Below are 22,639 nucleotides of genomic sequence, written 5' to 3'. Positions count from 1 at the left end.
TATGCCATAACTGACACGTCTCTATTTGCCAAGTATTTGATTCTATTTTTAAAAGCATTTTGAATCTGTATGCAGCATAAGTTGCACTGCATTTGGGTATGTTGTATATCAGTGTTTACCCAACTTAATATCTCAGGTTTTTTTCCCTTTTTTTTCCAGTTTCTCTTCAAGGTGTCATAAAGTAAGCAGCCCAAATGGACTGGGTACTTACTGCAACACCCACTCCACTCCTACAGCCCCCTTTTGGGTCAGGACCGCTGCAGTTACAACACCATGAAATTTCAGATGTAAACGTCTGAAAATGTGAAATTGACTAATTTTCAAATCTTGTGGCTGTAAAATTTACCAGAATGGGCCATGAATTTGGTCGGGCCCTACAGGGCTCTGTAGGGTGAAATCAACACCTTGACTAGCCATTAAAAGTGTCATTATGCAGTTCCTGAAACTACCTAAACAATGATCAGCTGTGTTCTACATCAGCAGTAACTTCAGAGTAGTTTTTAGGGGTAGTTCCAAACAAAGTACAATGCAGTACTCTAGTCTAAAGATCAAAGGTATGGAGTACTGTTCTCAGGTCTGGGTTGAGCCTCAGCCAGCTCATTCTCTTCCAGATTCCAGCCTCTAAGAACTGGAAAAACAAAACCCAAATCATTCAGATCAGATGAAAATGACACAGGCCTGCCTGTCTGCTGCCTGTTTATGACCCTGGAAGCCAAATATATTTCTACTGTTGTCTCACGTGCCTTTAGACAGACAGGGCAACAAAATAGAGCCTAGATATCTGGTAGAAAAGTTGCCCCAAACAACCCTCTACCACTTTGGGGAGTGGGGAAGGAATGAAATCATTCTAGACTAGTAGTGTCTTTTCCAACCAGCAGCTAGCAGAGCATTAATGGCTATACAGTCTTGTTTTCAACAGCTGCTGAAGGATCTGAAAGTATCAGCCTAGACACCTGATCATTGTTTGCTGCCAGGAGGAGTTAATTAGCAAAGACCAAAGCTGTGTACATCTTATATTCAGAACAAGAGAGTGAACAGGTTTTTAAAAAATGGTGTCAGAATTGCCTTGTCACAGATTTCCACAGAAGTGAAGACTGGACAATAGTTGGCAAGACTGAGTATCAAATGAGACTGAGCCCAGTGACAGCTTATTTGGGGAAGCTGGCATTGTGGACTTCCAAAGGAGGCATAACTAACCTTTGGTGCATTTGAAACTTTCCTACATCCTTCTGTTAACCATGAGAGGCCTGGGTCCAATTTGCACACTCAGATTTTACCTAGAGCAATGATGTGTTTATCTGCTCCATGCATTCCACCATGACAACAGCCAGCCCATTTCAGATCTCTTTAGTTTTGTCTACTAAATGAGGAGAAATTTCCTCTTGAAAGATTAATTTCCGTATGGAGGTAGCTGGGATTAATCAGTCTGTCAGTCAATTGAACAGTTCCAGACTTGTCTTCTGGATAGGTTTAATCTTTGAGGATTTCCTCCCGAACACCCGTGCTTACTCTCCAGTCAGTGTGACTGCACCAGTGCCATGCAGGGCAGAAGGAGCTAGGAAATGAGCAGAGTTGAGAGAGAGATGCCAGTTGGCTGTCCTGAGCCAAATCCTACCCATGGTTACCCTTTAACAACAAACGGTTGTAACTGATGCCAGAACTTTGCCCCTCTAAGGTTTGCTATCCTAATTCAGTGTTCTAGGACAGAAGATTTCTGGTGCTGAGCATGTTGTCTGTCACCATGCTATAACTCTTGGTCTTTTCAAGAACATGCCCAATGATCTATCTTGTGCTCCATATCCAATTAACTTCAGATTCCTCACATTTTGCCTTGGGCCCAAACCTAACTTACAGGTTGAGGCTATTTCCTCATTTGCTGGTATTTTTGAAAGAGTAGGGTAGCACAATTCATGCTTCTTAAGGAAGCTTGTTGGCAAACATAAGTCTGTAGTTGGTGTAGCCTCAACCCCGTAATAAAAGTAACGAAAGGGGAAAGTGATGTCTCAGTGCAGAAATATTTCAGAAATTTACATTTTATAATACTGTATAGATGTTCTGAAGCAGCTTCAGGCCCCAAGTTCTGTGTAAGGTAGTTATCCATCTTAACTTTCTGTGCAGAGTATTCTTAATTATAGCTCTTAACCATTAGCATTTGTACAAAATACAAACCAATCAGAATTCCAAAAGAGAGACCATTTCTCCAAAGTACGATAACCTGTAAAACACAATAATTTAAGACTCAGCTAACAGGCAGTTGTCTAGGTTTACTCAATTATTTACAGCTGAAAAAAGGACTGTGCTGCCCAGAGTTGTACTACTTGTGCCAGTAGTTTGAAAGTGCACTAATGTTTGCTTTATAGGTGGAGGATGAAGTTGATCAGAGCATTCAGAAAGTGTATGATGCATACAGTGGGACGAACCCTGATGCTGCCACCCGCGCTATTGATTATGTACAGAGACAGGTGAGAGCCAACATAATGGAAAGTTGATTGTAATTGTAGATCTCATGAAGTCCATATTGTATAAGGAGCTGTGAACATTGTTACATTGCTCTGGGGCTTGTTAGATGCTGTCCACATTACAACCTTGACCAAGATTCTAAACAGTAGCTTGGTCACTATGTAAACAGAGTTAAAACTACTAGTACCCAGGACACTTAACTGTTCAGCTGTTTCAAGAGAGGTAGGCTGTCATATAACTGTCCTTCTGTAACCACTTCAATGTGATGTTAGGGGATTGTTTGCTATTGTTTCCTTTAGTGCTATGTCTCCCTTCAATATTTCTCTGCAATAGGACATCCCAGAATGCACTACCCCATCTGCTGCTAGCTCACTATAAAGGTGGGGACACGCATGCAGTTGTGGTGGCGTAAAAGATACTTTATTGACTTGAAGGGCCCTGATTGCCTTTATTTTATCTGTGGCAGGGGATTTTTGGCAGAAACAATCTCACCAAGTTTAGAGAAGATCCAGTGGCTTCTGGCATTTTTTACCATTCTAAATTTTTAAAAACTAGCCTCTAGAGTTCTCTACACTAGAACTCCAACCTGTGCATCTGTACAAAAGGTATCACTAGTGGGAGGTTTCAGCATTTTTTTCTGAAATTCCCTAGTGAAGGGAAAGTGTAGCCCAAAAGAATTGAGATTTGTAATTCACCACTGATGCAACTCCACTGCTGGGAATCTCACCAGGGCTTTTCCTGTCTACACTACAGCCTCAAGTCAGTTTTTCTTCCAACTATTTAAGAAGTTTTGAACAGACTTACAAATCTTTGTCATGTAGATATTGGAGACACAACAATACAGTTACAACAATATTTTTTTAAAAAAAGAGATTTGAGATTACTTTGACAGGGTGTTAACATGTTAAGGCTAGTCTACACTGGCAACCCTAAAGCGCTGCCGTAGCAGCACTTTTATGTGCCGTGTGTGGTTGCAGGACTGCTCTGAGAGAGCTCTCCCCGTGCTCTAAAAAACCACTTCAACGAGGGGAATAGCTCCCAGCACTGGGGCACTGTTTACACTAGTGCTTTACAGCGCTGCAACTTGCTGCGCTCAGGGGGGTGTTTTTTCACACCCCTGAGTGAGAAAGTTGCAGTGCTGTTAATTGCCAGTGTGGACAAGCCCTTAGAGTTAGCATCTGTATACTACCTCTGACATGATGTTTCTGGTGCCCTTTTTTTTTTTAAGTGAAATCTGACTACACATTTAACAAACCAGGCATATCTGTCAAACTGTAATTTCCAACTTTTTTGAATAGGTGTGCTTGTTTTTTGCAGGTGGGTTGACTGAGTATTGAATAAATGGTGACTAGATATTTAAGTATTTATTTGCCCTCTATTTTAATGGGTACACAACTGGATGTTAGGTTTTTCAGTAACTTCGTGTGATTTTTTTTTTTTTTACCATTCCCCTTGGTCTGTCTAAACTTGGACTATCCATATCTTTGCTAACAGATGAGATCAATTCTTCATTTCCTTTTGTGAGACCATTTGTGCTAGGAAGCCCCAGGAAGATCACCAAAGGATTATTTGGTGATAAATATCCAATATTTATTTGTTATAGTGGGTTACAAATTGTATCCCAATTCTCTGTTGCCTGGACATGTCCACCATATATGCATAAAATCTCCTCTCACCACAATTTCTCCTCTCCTTACTACTTCCTCTTCCATGTATGTAGATATTTAATCTACTTGTATGAGCCACTGCTGAAACATTATTAAAGACATTTTATTTTATCATGTTGCACCTTGAGGTTGCTGGTCCTCCTTTTCCAGATCAAATCCCATTCATCTGGGATAATTTGTCCAGATCCTTTCCCCAGGTGTCATACATGGACACTTTTTTTATGTTAAGAAAGCTATCTGCCGAGATTGATTATAAATTAGCTATTTTTTTAACTGATCAGATGCCATTGCTTCTATTAAAGTTAGCTTTCCGTACACAACTGTTGTAGGAAGCTGAGAAACATAATGCCTAACTTGAAAGTACTGGTACTATGAGTGTTAGTTATTTATGATCACTAAATTAGAAAAGTTTACTGAATAACTGGTCAACCCTAAGCATTCTGTGGCTCTTCCAATTTTTAAAACTGTATGGTTCACAATTTGGATTAGGATCTAGATTATTTGCAATAAATGTCATTGGCAAGGGGAAAAGTTATTTTAGCTCTAGTTCTGTCCCAAACCTGTAACAAAGGATATGCTAGAGGATGTTTGTAAATTTCTGAAGGGTCTGATTTTTTTTTAATTTAATCCAGAGTAACTCAACAATATTTACACTGCCACAATTTTCTTGTTCAATAAAGACCTATTGTGTGGTTGTGTTAGGGTGCCCCTATCCACTACTGCTTTGAGCTGGCTGGCTTGCTAGTACTGTGTAATATTTGGTATAGTGAGTCTCCATGTTTAATGGGTTTGTACAAATCTGCACTCACTCTTGATCTTTTTATTCTGTGTAAATTCTAACAGCATCCTCTGTGTTCCTGCTAGGATTTTATCTGGGATAATTACAGAATAATTGTGAAACAAGGAAGATCTCTTGGGCAAAAAGAACAGCTGCTGTCAAAAATGAACTTTCTGCCCAAGAAATCTTGCATTCTTCCTCCAGCTCTCCAGATGTGGTCGTCGTCCCCCCCGCCCCCTCCCCTCTTGCTTAAGTAGTGGTTTGATTATTTAAATAATAGACCTCTTCTAGGTTGTTTGAGATGTGAATTACCATTTATCTAACAACATTTGTTGCCCATTGATACCCAAATGTTTTCTAAAATAATGGTTTCTCTGTGTGTGGCAAACTTAAAACTAACATTTCGGATTTGGCATAATTTATTATGAATCCAGATGTTTTCCAAAAGTCCTGTATTTCTTTAGATACTAATTGTAGGGAAATGTTCAGGTTAACTTTATATACTGATGTAATATTTTTATCTATCTTCTGAAGTGTTCCTGCAAGTTTTATTCTTGTGATAAATTCGTTGTTCGTTATCCTCTGTGAAAGAGACTCCATGGCCAATACAAAAAGGAAAGGAGGCAATAAACATTCCTATCTAGACCCTCTGTGTAATTCAAATGGGAGATTTAACCTAATTTAAGTCACTTTTTTTGAGCTGGTATGAAGAGCAATTATCCATTAAGGAACTTAGGGGGACAAATTCCATATGGGACAGGACTTGAAGGGCTGCATTAGATTAGGACTTTCCCAGCCTTTGGGAGAAAAGTAGCTTCTTTAATAGGTTGTGAAACTTCTTCCCCCAACAGAATGTCATTGACAGTTCCCCTCAAGGGACCTACAAATACTGCTTTATCTACCTTGTAAAATTCAACTGGAAAGCCATCAGGTTCTAGATTTTTACCACTTTTCATACATGCTGTTAAATCTAAGGTGTCTTTATCAATTTTTGTTTGTCAGCAAGCCTGCTACTTCCAAATATTTTTGAATAATTTCAGGGCTAGGAATACCTGATATATAGAAGTGTTTCTAATAAGCAGCAACAGTAGCACACATTTCATTGGAGGAATATGTTCTTTAAGCTTTGAACCAGTAGCTTCTCACTTATTTCCTTTTTCATAAAACATTTGCTTTGTTATACCTAAGGGCTTTATTGATGGACTCTGTCATCAAAATATTCCGTTTCCTCCTAATAATTAGTTCATATACTTTTTTGAACCTGTTTGTTATGAAAGTTCTCCCCCATCCCGCCCCCCCGGAACTCTTTCACTTTTCAATAGAGGCTCTGTTTATACACTGAGCCTAAGTTCTGCTTTACCTGCCTCCCGAAGACAACCTCTTTTTATACTGCCTTTTATTTGAACATATTGAACAGTGTCCTCTTCAATTGCTGCAAACTGACCTTTGTCCCGGAGAAGTAAGCAGTGTTCATTTTTCCAAAGAATTGATCTTTAGCATTCATCCCAACTATCAAATACTGCTTCCAATGGGGCATGATCTGACCATGTAATGTACTAGTTTCTGCAGATTTAGAGATGAATCTAATATGTCCATGAGGGTGTGAAGAAAATGTGCCACCTCATTCCCTTGGAAGCGATTCTCTCCATCAGTCTGCAACTGAATTGTTTGCACAGCGAAAGCAGTGCTGTACCTTTTTTGCCATCCATCACCTTCTTTATCAGAACTAACCTCTTTTCTTTGGCTGAAGCCAAAAAGTCTGTTGAAACCAATTACCTTTCTTAGCCATAATTTGTCCCTCCTGAATGGAGTAAAAAAACCAACCAATTAAAGATAAGCTTGGGTTGTTTTTTTGGGGGGGGGGGTCCCCTTTAATGATTTTATTTAGCCCTTTGACATTCAAAGGTTCTGTTTTAAGAGGAAGAAACACTGAAAATGACTCAGTGGAAAAATTGAAACTGTCATTCTTTAGCTGTTTAATGGCATGAACACTTGTGTGACCAATGTTTGTCTTGTTTCTAATTATGCTGTATTCACAATTGTGTGTTTGAAGGCTTCGTTTCTTTTTGTGAACTTCCATATCAATTTTCTTGTTTAATTCCCTCCATTACTCTGAGTCTAAACCCAAAAATAAAATACTAAAGTAGCATAAGAATCATGCCCCAAATGACTGAGTTTTGCTGAACTTTCCCCATGAATACTTGGCACTGCAAGAGAAGCAGTCCCAAGGAAGTACCTTCTCCATGCATGGGACGTTAACCTTCACCCTTAGGAGTAGATTACCATCTGATCATTTGAGTTACGTGGGGAGGATTAAACAGAAGGCTTGAGGAGTCCTCCCTGTTCCCTCTCTATTTTCTCCAATCTCCTCTGTCCCTGGGACTCACCACCCGGTCCCGACCCCTTATTTATTTTCTCTACTCGTTAAAATACAGAACATAGCTATGAGTTATGATCATCCCCATTAAAGCAAACATGCTATTTTTCTTTATAACATAGTTAAACAACGTCTCGTTCCTGGTGACTCCCAAGAAGTCCTTTCTGGTTAGTCTTCTTGTTACTCCTCAGGTATCAGAGTCCTCTTGTTCAGTTTCACATCTACCATTGCTAGTACATTCTCTAGAATCTCTTGTCTTGTCTTCTTATCCTCTTTCTCTTGGGTTCCATTGTCTGCAGAAATGTTCTCAGCGTTTTATTCTTAATTTCTACCACTGCAGTATCCTCTTGTACTTGATGTTTTGACTTCTATTCCAAGTATCTCTAGTGTGTTTTTCCTTGTGTAAAGTATTTACTATATAATGGGGGGTGGGTTGTTTTTGGAAGCTGAATGGGTTTAAATGAGAATCCCTCATCTCTAGCAGATATCTGCCCTCCTGAATAGTGCTGTAATTTCTGCCAGCTCTCTTCTCTCTTTTGTAAAGTCAAGGCAGTGAAGTCATGGAAAAAATTGCAGCTTGTGGTCTGAGTTCTGAATGCTGTCTGGCTTTCTCTCTCTTCCCCCACCTAGGGTGACCAGATGTCTCAATTTTATAGGGACAGTCCCGATTTTTGGGTCTTTTTCTTATATAGGCTCCTATTACCCCCCTTTCCCGTCCCGATTTTTCACATTTGCTGTCTGGTCACCCTATCCCAACCCCCCATGATTAAATCTTTCTGTTTTGACGATGAAATTTCACAATGAAATGTCTGGATTTGTTATAAGGTGAAGGAAACAGTGCCTTGTGTGCACTCTCCACTTTCACCTCTTTCAGAGCGTCCCTGGATACAGATGATCATTCTCACCCTGTTTTTCTATATCATTCAATTTAAGCTGCATCTTTCTCTTTGCTTCAGCAGTGCCATGTGGTTCTGCTCTCATGCTCTCACTTGCTGCTTTTGGTCTTAGGTCAGTCTCTAGGCATGGCTGACTCTTATTTTCCCAGTCAGTAACTTTCTTCTTTTGCTACTGAAATGCTGGATGTCATGCAATTTCTCCTGGCCTTAAACTCTGAGATTAAATCCCATGTGTCAGCTTCAGTGGGTATTTGATTTTCGTCAGCCCTGGCATTTCTACCTGACTTGGCTGCCATGTGTTCACTTGGAATCTGAAAGTCTTCCTACACTGTGAGTCCGAAACACTCTTCTTAGTGAGGTGTTTTTGTTTTTTTTTAAATTTTGGATTTCTTTAAGAGAATCTATTCTCTGCAGCCTTGTTCTCTAAAGTGTGCATGGGTGGGAGTGTGGTTGTGGAGTTCTGTAGATTTCTGGGGGCTGAAGGAAACAAATTGCTATCATCCCCTTAGGGCTCAGGCTTAAGGCTGCTATTTTAGTCCATCCCAATTTTAATGTAGTACAGTACTGCATTGGTTTAGATTTGGTTCACATTTTGAAGGCTTTCTTCACACCCATGAGGGCTAGAAACATACTTGTTTAAAATGAGAGATTAAATTCTGAAGCACACTTTCATAGCAAGAAGTTGACTCTGTAGTTGGCTCTGTAGCCATTTGAGCACAGGAAATGGCTCCAGGCCTTCACTTGTCTGAAGAAAAACCTCGTGGAATAGGGCTTTTCTTAAACTTATAAGGAGTCCCAAATTTTCATACGAGATGAAGAGCACAGAAAACTCAGTGTTAAACATTTAGCATCCAGAGGTAGAATTTTAACAGTATTTCATAGCTAGTTTTCAGGATCTGGACCATAAAACTAGTTTGAAGTTGCAAGTAATACTAGTAACATTCAATCTGTAGTTTGTTTTTTGGCAAAACATTTGTCATGGCAAGTGACAAGACCTACTCTAATGTTCAATATTTAAATAACACAGGCAGCCTCTTCTAATACATCTTTGTTCATGGCATTCTAATTAGTTACTGCATATTCTTAATTATTATCCCTTTACTAATAACTTTGATATACATGGTGGCCTTTTCTCTGTTTTTCTGCAGCTACGCTGTTGTGGGATCCACAGCTATTCAGACTGGCAGAACACTACGTGGTTCAAAGAAACTAAAAATAACAGTGTACCCCTCAGCTGCTGCAAAGCGACCAGCACCAATTGTACTGGCAGTTTTACCCACCCAATAGACCTTTATTCTGAGGTAAGCCAGGCTGGTGAATTCAGTTTACTACTATGTACAAAGCTGACAGTCATTTAAATTTACCTGTTTTGATGGCCAGAGCAGAGATTTGGGGTATATTTCATATATCCAGGATCTGATCTGGAGTCTGATAAATAAGTAACTTATTTTGCTCTTCTCCATCTCAGTTGGCTTTCCCATCCTAAAAGCCAGCCTTCAGATTCCTTCGTTTTTCTTGATTTAAAGCTGTTAGCACTATAACTTTCTGTCCATTCTACTTGCTACCTTTTGACATTTATTTCAGCTTATTAGTGGATATATAAGTAAAGCTTTTATGCAAAGTTATGACCAGGCTGAATACTTCCTAAATGGTACTATTTGCTTGTTTCAGGGGTGTGAGGCTCTAGTTGTAAAGAAGCTACAAGAAATCATGATGTATGTTATCTGGGCAGCTCTGGCATTTGCTGCCATTCAGGTGAGATTTCAAAACATTTACTCTTAACTGATAACCTTTCATATAAAAATGAAACTCTGGATGGTAATTCCAGGTTACCATGCAAATGCACCAGTCTTCAACAATTTTAGTTTTTTTATTTTGACTTTGAGTTCCATTGACCCAAGGGTCAAATAACCAAATATTTTAAATTGATGACTCATGGTTATGTCTAAATTCAGTGCCTTCACTTTTGCTGGAATGTGTCTTGCCTCCATTTTATATAAGATCTCCAATATAAATGACCAATGTATCTGAACACACCTGACATTCATGCTGAGCAAATACTTATCATGGATACACTTAATGGTAGTTTAACATTTAAATAGTTACAAGTTCTTCAATTTACAACTCCCTTCGAACAAATAGGGGCATTTCATACTAATGCTGCTGTCAGGAAATAAATGAGCAACTAAATCATAGTATCTCAGAACGACTTAAAAATATAGCCAGATTTTTTTGATAGCTAACTGTTACCGTGGCCTTTTGGAAAGGGGCATTGCACTGTGCTCTGAAGATCTGATTCAACTACTGGGCGATCAGGTGAGTGAAGTCCTGAGCTGAGGACTCTCCAATAAGAATTCTCTGTACACAAATCTAAGGCGTGTTAGCTCAAGCATCACAGCTGATATTTAACTGAAGTTCAGTTAGTGCATTGATTGTCATAATGAACATCTTTGTAACACTGCACTTATGTAGTGTATTCTGTTCTTCTTTGTGATAAGTTACATTCCTTAATGAGCAGGTGCAGTGTGGCCGACTTACAGATGCTGTGAATACCATAATTTAGAATCTTATAAAATTAAAATGTGTTAACTAGTTTCCATAGATAGATATTGAGATGCATATTAAAATATTTAATTCTCTAAGTAAAGGGACTTTGAAAAAGTGTTCTGACACCTACTCTTAAATGTGCCTGGATGTCCGGAATTCTGCTTCTCTGTTCTTTAGTTTAGGCAGTTAATACGTCTAAAAAATCAAAGCATTAATCAGGTGTTTTCTGATGTAGCAGTGATATTACAGTCCCAGTGAAAACTATACTGTGCATGCTGAGTGCTAAGATTTTATTTTTTTTAACGCTAACTGAATAATCCTCAGTCTTTTGCAGCAGAAAACTTTTAACTGGTGTAACACTGTCTGCCTCCAGAAATTCAAAACGGCTGAATAAAGTTATTAAACTTTTATCATTTAGCTTCTGGACTGACATTTGTCTACAGGTGAATTTTTGCCAGTGTTCAGCACCTGAAAATGCATCGAGTAATGGAACTCCATCTCAGTGCTAAGAGAAACTCGTAAACAAGATACATCTGCATATAGATGCTATGCATTCAATGGGGTTTCATTGTGTTGAGCTGGCTTATTTCAGATTTATGAAATGCTAACTTTTGCTTTTGGATAGATCTGGTTATTCCAACCCTTCGGAGGAAGGTTTGGATCTCCTGTTAAAGTAATGCATCTTGCCTTGGTGTTTGAAAAAAGTGCTCTGTCTTATACCCATCTTGCACTATACAGTATTATGACGTTCCTATGGAGAGAAGATTTCCCCTTGTGTAAATTTAGTGTATTTGAAGTCATATTGTTAAATTAAAAGTGCTTCTGAGTTGCTTGCTAGAATTAACCATTTTGCTCGAGAGATACTTTTGCACTATGGGAACCTAATGCTGGTTGAAAACTTCCATCCTTCTGCCATCAGAATTATTTAACTGTAAATATTAAAACCTATTTAAACTAAATCAGTGTTAGAGCAGAAGCAGTTATAAGAGGTGTGAGCAGTTGGTACTTAGAGATAAGTCAGTGTTTAAGAATAGTTCTGATTACTCTGGAAAAGTGCTCTTGAATATTCAGCTATTCAGATGGAAATTGTAACAAGCTGTGCTGGCTTTCTATAAAACAAAGTAGCTGCCTCCAATAGGATCAAAAATGGAAGTTTTTAGTTTCAGTTTTCAGCATCTTAACTGTCCCTTCTGATATCCTGGTTTCAGTTCTGTTAGTTTAGTGATGTTTCTTAGTATTCCATTTTTGTTGTTGCCAGGTACGGAGTTCTATGTTTAGCAACCATAGTTGACTTTTTTCTTGTCTGGGCTTCAGGTAGAATTCCCTCCCTCTCTCTCCTTCCCCCTCCCCCCTTAAGAAACATGTAGGGAGAAAGTTTGTTATGAAGCTGTGTCCTAATTTCCAAAATGAGCTATATTTCTTATTTTGGAGTCTGAGGTAGTGAAGAGATGCCAACCCTTCCCCTCCTCTTCCCCCCCCCCACCCCCCCAAAAAAAGGGTTATTAAAGCACTGTCAAAAATCCTAGCTCCTCAGCATGGGGGCTATAACCCATGCCACTCTTTCAGTCATGGATGCGTTTGCCTGTTGGTGTCCCACTGGCTTGCCAGTTATAAGCAAGCATGCTTGTTGTGTAGTCTCTGCATTTTGGGTGGCACTTGCTTTGTGGTGCCACATGGCACCACTCTAGCTATCAGCAGGGAGAGTCCAAATTATGTCTGTAGCAAAGACTATGTAAACACTTTCCAAAAAAGATAAGGAAACATCAGAGGAGGTTTTCTGCCCTTGCCGAGATATTGACGTAAGTTGTTTGAAATGTTTCCATATAGAACTGAAACCTGCAACACCCATTAAGCAAATAGATTACAAGATCTTAAACACATAGCTCTGGGGTTCGATAAACAGTTTCTGTTCTTAGACACTTCTGACATTTCTGCTTAGCCCTGACTCCAATAGGAACTATTGACTTTATTAAATGTTACATCATCTAAATGGTTTTGTTAAGATTTCAGTATTAAATAAGACATTGGTTTAATCTAGTTTTTGATATAGTCAAACTCTACTTTCCTTTAAGCCTGGTCCTAACTGGCTTTACTTTATTAAGTAAATCTCCAATAGACCACTGTAAAGCTGTAGCATGTAGTGTGGCCATGATTCTGTGTAATGCATAGAAATATAATTTCAGTACATACTTTGTGCATATGGCACAGCAAGACTGTCTAAAAATTAATTGAAACATGGACAAGAATGTAACCTTTAACAAATGGGCTTTGACCTAGTAAATGTGAATTAGAGCGGCAGTGATCTTCTCCGTTCATTAAAATTTCTGATCAAGGCTTTAAGAATGCACACAGAACCTATTATGACCTCATTCTGTTGTTTGTAATAGACAGTAAGAATAATACTTCTGGCAGCTCTGCTTACAGCAACTCTATGCTGGCGCTGTAACCTAAAAGTTTAACTTGTTTCCCCAGCTTAGCAAACTCAGTTTTGAATATTTATTTTAAAATGAAAAGACTGAGGCAATGAAAGGTTACTTACACTTTTTGTTTAAAAATAGCCCTTCTTCCTAAGAGCTGTTATTTTCCTGATATTGAGCTAATGCAGAACATTTTATTAGCAGAAATTCTAGACCCACCATTAAAATCATTAGAAAATTTTATCATTGACTGTTCCTCCTCACAATATGCATTAATCGGTATTTGTTCTGCAAACAATTGCTAAGAAAATGAAATTAATTTAATACTTGAACTGAGTTTGAGACTTTGAAGTCTTCTTTGTACTAAGTTATGACTGTTTAAAGAGTCATTGAGTGACAGAGTAATAGACTTCTTAGTCTATACGTTTCTGGATTGATTTTATGTATTTTTTTCTTGAATGGTTAATTGAATGGTTTTCTCGTCAGTTTTAATTAACATGTGGCTTTTAATGAATTGCTTAGAGACTTATTCTGATAAACATGAATAAAATGGCATAAAAGGATGAGGCAGAAATGTTACTTAAGTGATCATGTAAAAAGGACAATCTTAGGTTAAAAATTTGTATTTCAAAAAATCAGTAAAACTCTTCCATTGATTTCAAGATTTTAGAACCTTTTTTCTGTTAAACTTAGCACAGTTTCAGTCTTCAATAAAATGAGTTTGTGCTGTTCCACAGTTACTGTTTCTGAGAGGTTGGAGCAAAAACTGTTGGTTCTACAACAAACATAAGTGGCTTTTTCTTTAAAATCTTTTATCAGTTGCTTGGATTCTCTCCTATCTGAGGGGTTCCAATAAAGCCACCTCTTTGTTAATCCATTACAGTGCTGGTATACGTTTCTGAGAGGCAGAATCTAGGATCAGAGTTAATAGATTTAGGGTCACTTTTCTTTTAAAAAGTCCATTTGAAGTAGTGTTCAGACTTCCAGTCACTGGCTGGATCCTTTTGTCTGTGAGCATTCAAAGGTCTTAGCCATGTTGACAGTGTGGGCTGGTCTTCTGTAAACTGCAAGCAAGCTGAAAGGGGCAAATTCATCTAATTTCAGAGGTTTTCTACATATATTCCTGATTGGCTGGGAGACGATTTAATAGCTAGTTTTATATGCTTTGTTCAGTGGACAACTGGTGTCATCAAAGGTGGGAGTTTTCTCTTAAAGTATTCCTGAGCAAGTTCTACTTCCTGAGACTTGCTTGACATATTAAGAAATAAACCCAGGTTTTTAATAAACTGCAGAGTGACCAAACGGATCTAGTGTACTGTCAGCTAATGTGCACGCAAATTATAAAATGGCTGACATTAGGAAGTAGATACTGTGTAATGGACAAGCTAAGAAAACAACAGATCTGATCATGGAGGATAAGTGTAAAGTTCCCCAAGATGTTTTGATGGAGGGAGGTATGAAGATACAGCTTTCAGAAATAAACAGATATTAACTTGTGTTGAAGTTGAGATTTATTGGTCCAAGATGTAAGTACTAACTGCAGTGAAGTAGAGATCAATATTTTGGTGAATGTTAAGATTTTTAACACTGACCAAGGTTCTCTTGATGAATAGATAATACCAGTACTTTCAAGGTCTTTATTTTAAACAAAACACCGAACATGGAAGTCTTTTCTTCTGGCCAAAAATTTCAACAGCATGTTTTCCTTTGGATACTGATGTTCTAACAGCTGATGCTCTTGGAAGTCCATCAAACTTCTATGAAATAGTTGGCTGCATCCCACTAAGTGGATGTAGAATCTGTCCGACATTGTTCTAGACCTGACTTGACCCAACAATACATAATTTGACTGCTTTCACCTAGTCATAAGCTATGATTAGTTTTGTATGTAATGGTTGTAAACATTGTCATTCCTTACACTACACTAGCGTTTTTGAAATATGGTTAGTGAAATGGGTTGGCTTTTAATGACATCAGTCAGGAATATTTATGGCGATGGCAGTGATTGAAGACTTTCACCAAGACTTTATTCATTTTGAACTGAATCATGATAAATTTAGTTAACTTAATACTGACTCAGAACTGTAACACAAAGTTTAGCATTGATTCGAGCTAACATAATTTAATGTTACTGAGTTTCAGTGTGCAAGTATACATTCCTGAACACAAACACATTTAGTACATGACTTTAATTGTTTCAAATAACTGTCCAACTGTTACCCAATAGTATGTGTTCTTGGTCAGTAAATAATGCAAATCTAAGAGGTGTGAATTTCCCAATTCAATGAAACCCAGTGACAACATACATTCAGAATCTTCTTGATTTGTGCTGATGTATTCGTCTGCCTGCAGGCCTAGTTTCCATTAAACTTGAAGAAGCAAGGGCCAAATTTCAGCATGACTTGACTCTGGGTATGTCTACATCTAAAATTTTGCAGCGCTGGTTGTTACAGCTGTATTAGTACAGCTGTATAGGGCCAGCGCTGCAGAGTGGCTACACTTACAGCAACCAGCGCTGCAAGTGGTGTTAGATGTGGCCATACTGCAACGCTGTTGGGCGGCTTCAAGGGGGGTTCGGGGAACGCGAGAGCAAACCGGGGAAGGAGACCAGCTTCGCCGCGGTTTGCTCTCGCGTTCCCCGAACCACCCTGCAAACCGCAGGGAAGGAGACCTGCTTGCTCGGGGGTTCGGGGAACGCGAGAGCAAACCGGGGAAGGAGACCAGCTTCGCCGCAGTTTGCTCTCGCGTTCCCCGAACCCCCCTGCAAACCGCAGGGAAGGAGACCTGCTTGCTCGGGGGTTCGGGGAACGCGAGAGCAAACCGGGGAAGGAGACCAGCTTCGCCGCGGTTTGCTCTCGCGTTCCCCGAACCCCCCTGCAAACCGCAGGGAAGGAGACCTGCTTGCTCGGGGGTTCGGGGAACGCGAGAGCAAACCGGGGAAGGAGACCAGCTTCACCGCGGTTTGCTCTCGCGTTCCCCGAACCCCCCTGCAAACCGCAGGGAAGGAGACCTGCTTGTTCAGGGAACGCGAGTGCAAACCGGGGAAGGAGACCAGCTTGATTACCAGAGGCTTCCTCAGGTATGCTGGGATACCTGCTTATTCCACGGAGGTCAAGAAAAGCGCTGGTAAGTGTCTACACTTGATTACCAGCGCTGGATCCTCTACACCCGAGACAAAACGGGAGTACGGCCAGCGCTGCAAACAGGGAGTTGCAGCGCTGGTGATGCCCTGCAGATGTGTACACCTCCTAAGTTGTAGCGCTGTAACCCCCTCACCAGCGCTGCAACTTTGTGATGTAGACAAGCCCTGAGTTGCAATGTTCCATTCACTTTCAGTCCAAGATTTGTGAAGGAACCTACTGAATTTCTATAAATGTCACCCTGCAGGCAGATATCAAGTTATGTAAGAGGGCTGGTGGGCGGGGGAGGGGGGCCTCTTTGGGAAGTACTTACCTCTGTTCAGACTTCTTCCTTTATTCAGCCTTATGAACGAATCTAAACAATAACTTAACTGGCAACCTTTTCATAAGGCATCATAAAAGGGTAAAGCCAGACATTGTGGACTTGGGTGCAAAGAAGTTCCAACCTTCTCACTGTCTTCCTCAAGCATTTAACTTCTTTTTGTAAAGTATTTTACTTACAGCCATGAATACATTAAATCTCAGATTAACATCCCATGTACATTTATATGCTAATTAGCTGAACCCCCAGGTTTCTGGCAAGCTGCCAGAGTGGCCTTTGAGCAGCTGTGCACCAACCTTTGCAGCACTAACTGGATTTTAACAGGTGAAGACTGCAACCATGCACACACTTTGCCCAAATTGGGCACATTAGCAAAGAAGAGGATTCCAGCTATACCATGTCCTTTTTATTTTTTTTTAAACAGACAAGTCATATTGTGTTAATTTACAGTACAATCTGATTTTGTACATTCTGGATTAGAGTAATTTACACATCAATCATCAAATAGTATAGTTCTAATTTCCCCTTTTGAAATATTAAACTTCTGGCACTTGGATATCTTTCTTCTGTGGCAATTGAATGTTAAACCACTTCACCTTGATTTCAGTCTCTCTCTTATCCACTAATATAAAGTTTCTACCTTTTTAAAATTGGTCTTGATTTACATCTGTTTGCATAATAGAGGCAGAATACAGCAAATTATTTGACCAAGGAATAGCCTAAGGAAAGATACTCCTATAAGGTGATTTTTTGGGGGGTAAGAATCAGCTTGGAGCTGAATTTTATGTAGTGGATACAGTAGCTGGTAAAGCTTTCAAAAGTCATCTTATTTTGCCTTTCATCATATTTCAGGCTTGATGTACAGTAATTTGAAATATACTGGCCACTAGCTAGTGATTGGTTTCTGGACATTAATCTCTTGCAAGTATCTCCTGTGTACTCATTTTTGGTTTTCTTCTTTCCATAGCTACTGGGCATGCTGTGTGCCTGTGTAGTGTTGTGTAGGAGGAGCCGGGATCCTGCTTACGAGCTTCTTATCACTGGAGGAACCTACGCATAGAAGATAATGCAAACCTAAGCTTGAATCTCTTATTTACTTGGAAGGTGAATGGGCCTGGTCTACTGCAGTAGTTTTCCTGCCTATGTAGACTTAGCTGAAACATACCCTGCACAGATGAGAACAGCTGTAATGTACACTGGTGATGGGCAAAGCAACTTGGCTTTCCACATACCTATATACTTACCTGTGACTCGCTATTTTAGCCAGCTGTTCATGTATCTAAATATGTTTTAGTTTACTAGCAAACTTTCTAATTTCAGAACCATTTGCAGATCAAGATTAATTTGGTTGACATGAAAGTTAAAGGAAGTCTACCTAATTTGGTAGATTACCTCTAAGCATTAACTGGCTGGTTCTTACATATATATATGGAATCCTTTAAATCTTCACTATGTGGAACTTTTTTTGGCCAAAGTTGTACAAAGGAAGTCTGCTGTATTTAATTTGTGATGGTAAATATATTAATTCTTACCTCTCACCAGTGTAGTTTTTTTAAAAAACATAGGTGAAGTCCAGTACACTTTAAAGATAAATTGTAGGAAATGACTACTAACCAAAATAATTTTAGAATCACAAGCATGCATCTTTGATCTTCAATTCAGAGATCCAATCTTTCAAACTTTAATGTTTTAAAATAAAGCTGGCTTTTCAAGAGCAAAATGTATGCACTACTGTTCTATAATGAATTTTCATTTTTTCTATGAAGAGCTGTTTTATGTGTTGAGTGAACTATTCTATTGTAGATCTTAAGTCGGTTTGGAAATAATGTAGCCATGTAGAGTAGCAAAATAGTATGTGAAAGTGATCTCAACTGTAAATAATAAACCTGATTAAATAAAATCTCTGTATATCCTCCCTCAAAATGTACCTGCTTGCATTGCATTTTTTTAAAGATTTCAGTACATCCAGCCCTCTGTTGCTACAGCTCTCTAATGTGAGAGCATCTGTTTTTTATCAACATATCTGTATCTTCTGATGTCTGATGCACCATTCTCTGGATAAACGGTAGGCCACTTACATGTTGTGAATGCTTGAACATGATTCACCAAAGCTCTAGTACTTTAAACGGGGTGAGGGGGGAAACAAAGGTATTGTTCCCTTTTGGAGAGAGGATTTAAAAGCACCCCTCAATGGGAAATGCTCTGAAGTTGCCTTTTCAAAACTGATTTAGTCACTTAAGAGCCTAGTTCAAAATTCAGTTTTGAAAATGCGACTTAAGCATTTTTGAACATTTTACCCTGTTCTATTCAGAGTACTTACTTCCCACATTATCTTACTGCTCCCACAATCTTGTGTCCCCATCCCCCAGTAGGTAGTGATGCAGAGGCTCTGTAATTTTGTAACAGGCAGTGCTCTAGAGCAGGGGAGGGCAAATTTTTGGCCCAAGGGCCACATCTGGGTGGGGAAATTGCATGTAGGGCTGGGGCAGGGGGTTGGGGTGTGGGAGGGAGTGTGGTGTGCAGGAAGAGGCTCAGGGCAAGGGCTTGGGCTGGAGATGCAGTGCAGGGTGTACAAGGGGGCTCAGGGCAGGGGGAGTGGGTGCAGGGAAGGGTGTGGAGTGTAGGACGGGGGCTTGGCTGGGGGTTGAAGTGCAGGAGGGGTTCAGGGTGCAGGTTCCAGCCTGGCACTACTTACCTGGAGCAGTTCCAGGGTGGCAGCGGGGCTAAGGCAGGCTCCCTGGTCCCACGTCACTCCTGGAAGCTGCTGTCACCATGGCCTTGCAGCCCCTCGGGGGGAGGGGCAGAGGGCTCCTTGTGCTGCCCTGGCCTGTACGCACCACCCCCTGCAGCTCCCATTGGCTGCAGTTCCTGTTCCTGGCTAATGGGAGCTGCGGGGAGTGGTGCACAGGTATGTGGTGCTGACTGCTTCTGGGAGCAGTGCCATGGGGGTAGCAATCCTGTGGGCCAGATCCAAAGCCCTGATGGCCTGTAGTTTGCTGACCTGTGCTCTAGAGAAATCTGTAGTATCGCTCATTGGAGGAAGGTGGAACAGACTAAATAGCATTATGGAGCAAACCTAGCAAGATGATGTCAGACTGAAGAAATTGGGAGAGCTGATGTGGGGAATCAAAATGGAGGGAGAATTCAAACAGCAGTTTTAAAGATTTTTGGGAAGATACCTAAGGGCCTCTGGATGCAAGGAGAAAACTAACCGAAACAATGAAGAAAACGCAGGAGCCCCGTTTTACAGGTCTGAAAATATCTTTATGAAACGAAGGTTGCGAACAAACTCCATCATAGCCGCACACGTTCATGTGCGGTGGTGCTAATTTTGATGGAATAAGTGGGACTGTTTATTCCAAGGTATTAACATGACTATCACTGTACAATACTAAACAATTCAATGTGGTTCAGGGTTTTAAGTATGGAGAGGCTGGCCTGCCAACTCCCTGAAAACACACTTCATGCCAAAGCTTGGAAATGTATTGATTAGGATACACAGTATTAATAACTAAAGGTGTATTGGTTTTTGCATAACTCACTCAAATGTCCAGTTATGAACTTTCACTCACTCTTCAGCAATTGAGCTTGCAATTGTGGATGGTCTCTAGGACCCTCATTTGTTAGATATATCTCATAGAGCTGGAACGGACCTTGAAAGATCATTGCATCTAGTCCCCTGCCTTCACAGCAGGACCAGGTACTGTCCCTGACAGATTTTTGCCCCAATTATCTAAATGGCCGCCTCAATCATTGAACTCACAACCCTTGGTTTAAGCAGGCCAATGCTTAAACCACTGAGCTATCCCTCCCAGTATGATGGTAAAGCTCCCCCAATGCATTGTGGGTGGATCTCCAGTGAGCCCCCAGTGCATCTCCCCAGAGGCTGGCATGGGTTTATCGGGAAGGTACAAATCCACCATCATTAGTGAGACTTAAATGCTGTAGCAAAAGGGCTTAGGACAGGCAAACTTCAAAAGTAGTGTATATCTAATGAGTGTTAAGTACCCAGTAGCCTTCTTGCTCTCTTGAAGTATGTAGCTTGGGCATGTGGATGGATTTTATCATAAAATGCCTGGCATTAATCATGAAAATACTCATCATTTTACAAGAGTTAAGGCTTAACTGATTGCATATGATCTAATTCTAGTTTGGAAGCAAATGACATCTCCTTGGGTAGCTGGCTCTATTCTCTGTGTTAAATCCAACTATCTCACTGTCTTCCAGAACATGAGACATGCCTGTATCACTCTAGAGGCTGGAGTAGTGCAAGATAGGGCAGCTTGTAGTTTACTTCTAGATAGGATGACCAGATGTCCCCTTTTAAAGGGACAGCCCTGTTTTTTGGGACTTTTTAAATAGGTGCCTATTACCCACCCCCTGTCCTGTTTTTTCACAGTTGCTATCTGGTAACCCTACTTCTAGGCCTAGCTGGTCTAGGATTCACCTTGACCAGCTACATCAAGGTGAAACTACAACTTTGTCTACTGTGAGATTGTGTTGGTAATCTTTGTAAAAATATTTTTTTCCAAGTGTAGATATGGCCTGAATCATATACTCATTACATACATCTCATTGGTAGTATTCTGGTCTACAAGATTGGCTCAGCAGAAACAACAGTATAATCAGCATTAAAACTGTGTGCCTACATCTAAGAAGAAATGGAATGGAACATAACCTTCCACATGGAAAATCCAGTTATAGTTGCTGTATTATTAAAAATGCTGTATAAGAAAATCTGCACCTGGCTGTAGCTGGGCTTCCTCTGTCCATTTGGAGAATTTTTTTTTTTTTTTTTTTTTTTTGCTTTCACATAAAGAACGTTGTTACATATTTCAAGTTTAAAAGGAAACTTTCTAACCTGGATCCATTCGTATCTAGGTGAAAACATTCAGATTTACCAGCCTTCTGGCCATATTCCCACACACTCTGAGGTCAGTCTGTCTGGTATTAAATTCTGTGCCCTTTTCTTTACAAATTCATATGCTCCTAAGCAAAATTACAGGATCAGAAAAACAGACTTCTGTTAAGTGGGTGGAAAAGATGTGCAGCTGCTGCTAAGTGTCTGACTTTCAAGAGGCTGCTGAGATTGTTTTAGGTTCTTACTATGCCCATCACTGAAGTATCTGAGTGAGATTTACTAATTAACCACCTTCTTTCCCTCCCTCCCCCCATGCTTGGCGTCAGATCCTGACTACATGTCTGTGCCTTTCCCACGGCCGAATGAAGCTTCACCAGTATTAGAAGGAACAATGGGAAAGTTGAGCGTGGGCCCACATACTGAGTGATTGTCTAGTTCAGTGATGGGCAAACTTTTTTGCCCAAGGGCCACATCTGGGTATAGAAATTGTATGGTGGGCCATGAATGCTTACTAAATTGGGGGTTGAGGGGTGGGAGGGGGTGAGGGCTACAGCTATGGGTGCATGCTCTGGAGTGGGTTCAGAAATGGGGAGTTCAGGGAGCTCTGGGATGGGGCAGAGGTTTGGGGGGGGCTCTGGCAGGGGTGCAAGCTCTGGGGTGGGTCTGGAGATGAGAGGTTTGGGGTGCAAAAGGGTGCTCTGGCCTGGGACTGAGGGAAGGGGGGATGGGGTTGGGGTGCAGGAGGAGCTCAGGGGTGCAGGCTCTGGGCGGCACTTAGCTCAAACAGCTCCTGGAAGCAGCAGCATGTCCCTCTCTGGCTCCTAGGTGGAGGTGCCTCTGTGCTGTGCTTGGTCTGCAGGCACTGCCCCTGCAGCTCTCATTGGCCACAGTTTCTAGCCAATGGGAGCTTCAGGGGCGGGGACAGTGTGCAGAACCCCCTGGCTGCCCCTACATGTAGGAGCCAGGAGCCGTGCAAAGCGGGATATGCCCCCGACTCCATTCCCTGGCGGGAGCTTGAAAGCCAGATTGAAACATCTGGAGGGCCAGATGTGGCCCTCTCTTGTCTAGTTCCCTATTTATGTTAAAAAGCTAACAGCGTGTTTGACTTTTTCCATCTCCACTGGAGTCTGTTCCTGGGATAGCAGAGCTGTTGTAAGTCAGCACTGGAGTATAT

The 22,639-nt window shown here is 40.6% G+C and overlaps 1 protein-coding gene across 1 annotated transcript in view; it reads left to right on the top strand.

Moving 5' to 3' along the window:
• The window catches only part of TSPAN3 (tetraspanin 3), a 37,287-nt gene extending 18,760 nt beyond the window's left edge, over nucleotides 1-18,527 (top strand). Inside the window, exons 4-7 of the mRNA XM_030577521.1 lie at nucleotides 2,361-2,462; nucleotides 9,327-9,479; nucleotides 9,850-9,933; nucleotides 17,572-18,527. Coding sequence (XP_030433381.1) covers nucleotides 2,361-2,462; nucleotides 9,327-9,479; nucleotides 9,850-9,933; nucleotides 17,572-17,664 — 432 coding nt within the window. The 3' untranslated portion in view covers nucleotides 17,665-18,527. The remainder of the gene's footprint in view (nucleotides 1-2,360; nucleotides 2,463-9,326; nucleotides 9,480-9,849; nucleotides 9,934-17,571) is intronic.
• Nucleotides 18,528-22,639: the final 4,112 nt, after the last annotated feature.

Source organism: Gopherus evgoodei, chromosome 10 (assembly GCF_007399415.2).
Source record: "Gopherus evgoodei ecotype Sinaloan lineage chromosome 10, rGopEvg1_v1.p, whole genome shotgun sequence".
Taxonomy (NCBI): Eukaryota; Metazoa; Chordata; order Testudines; family Testudinidae; genus Gopherus; species Gopherus evgoodei.
This window is presented reverse-complemented; position numbering and strand designations above follow the sequence as displayed.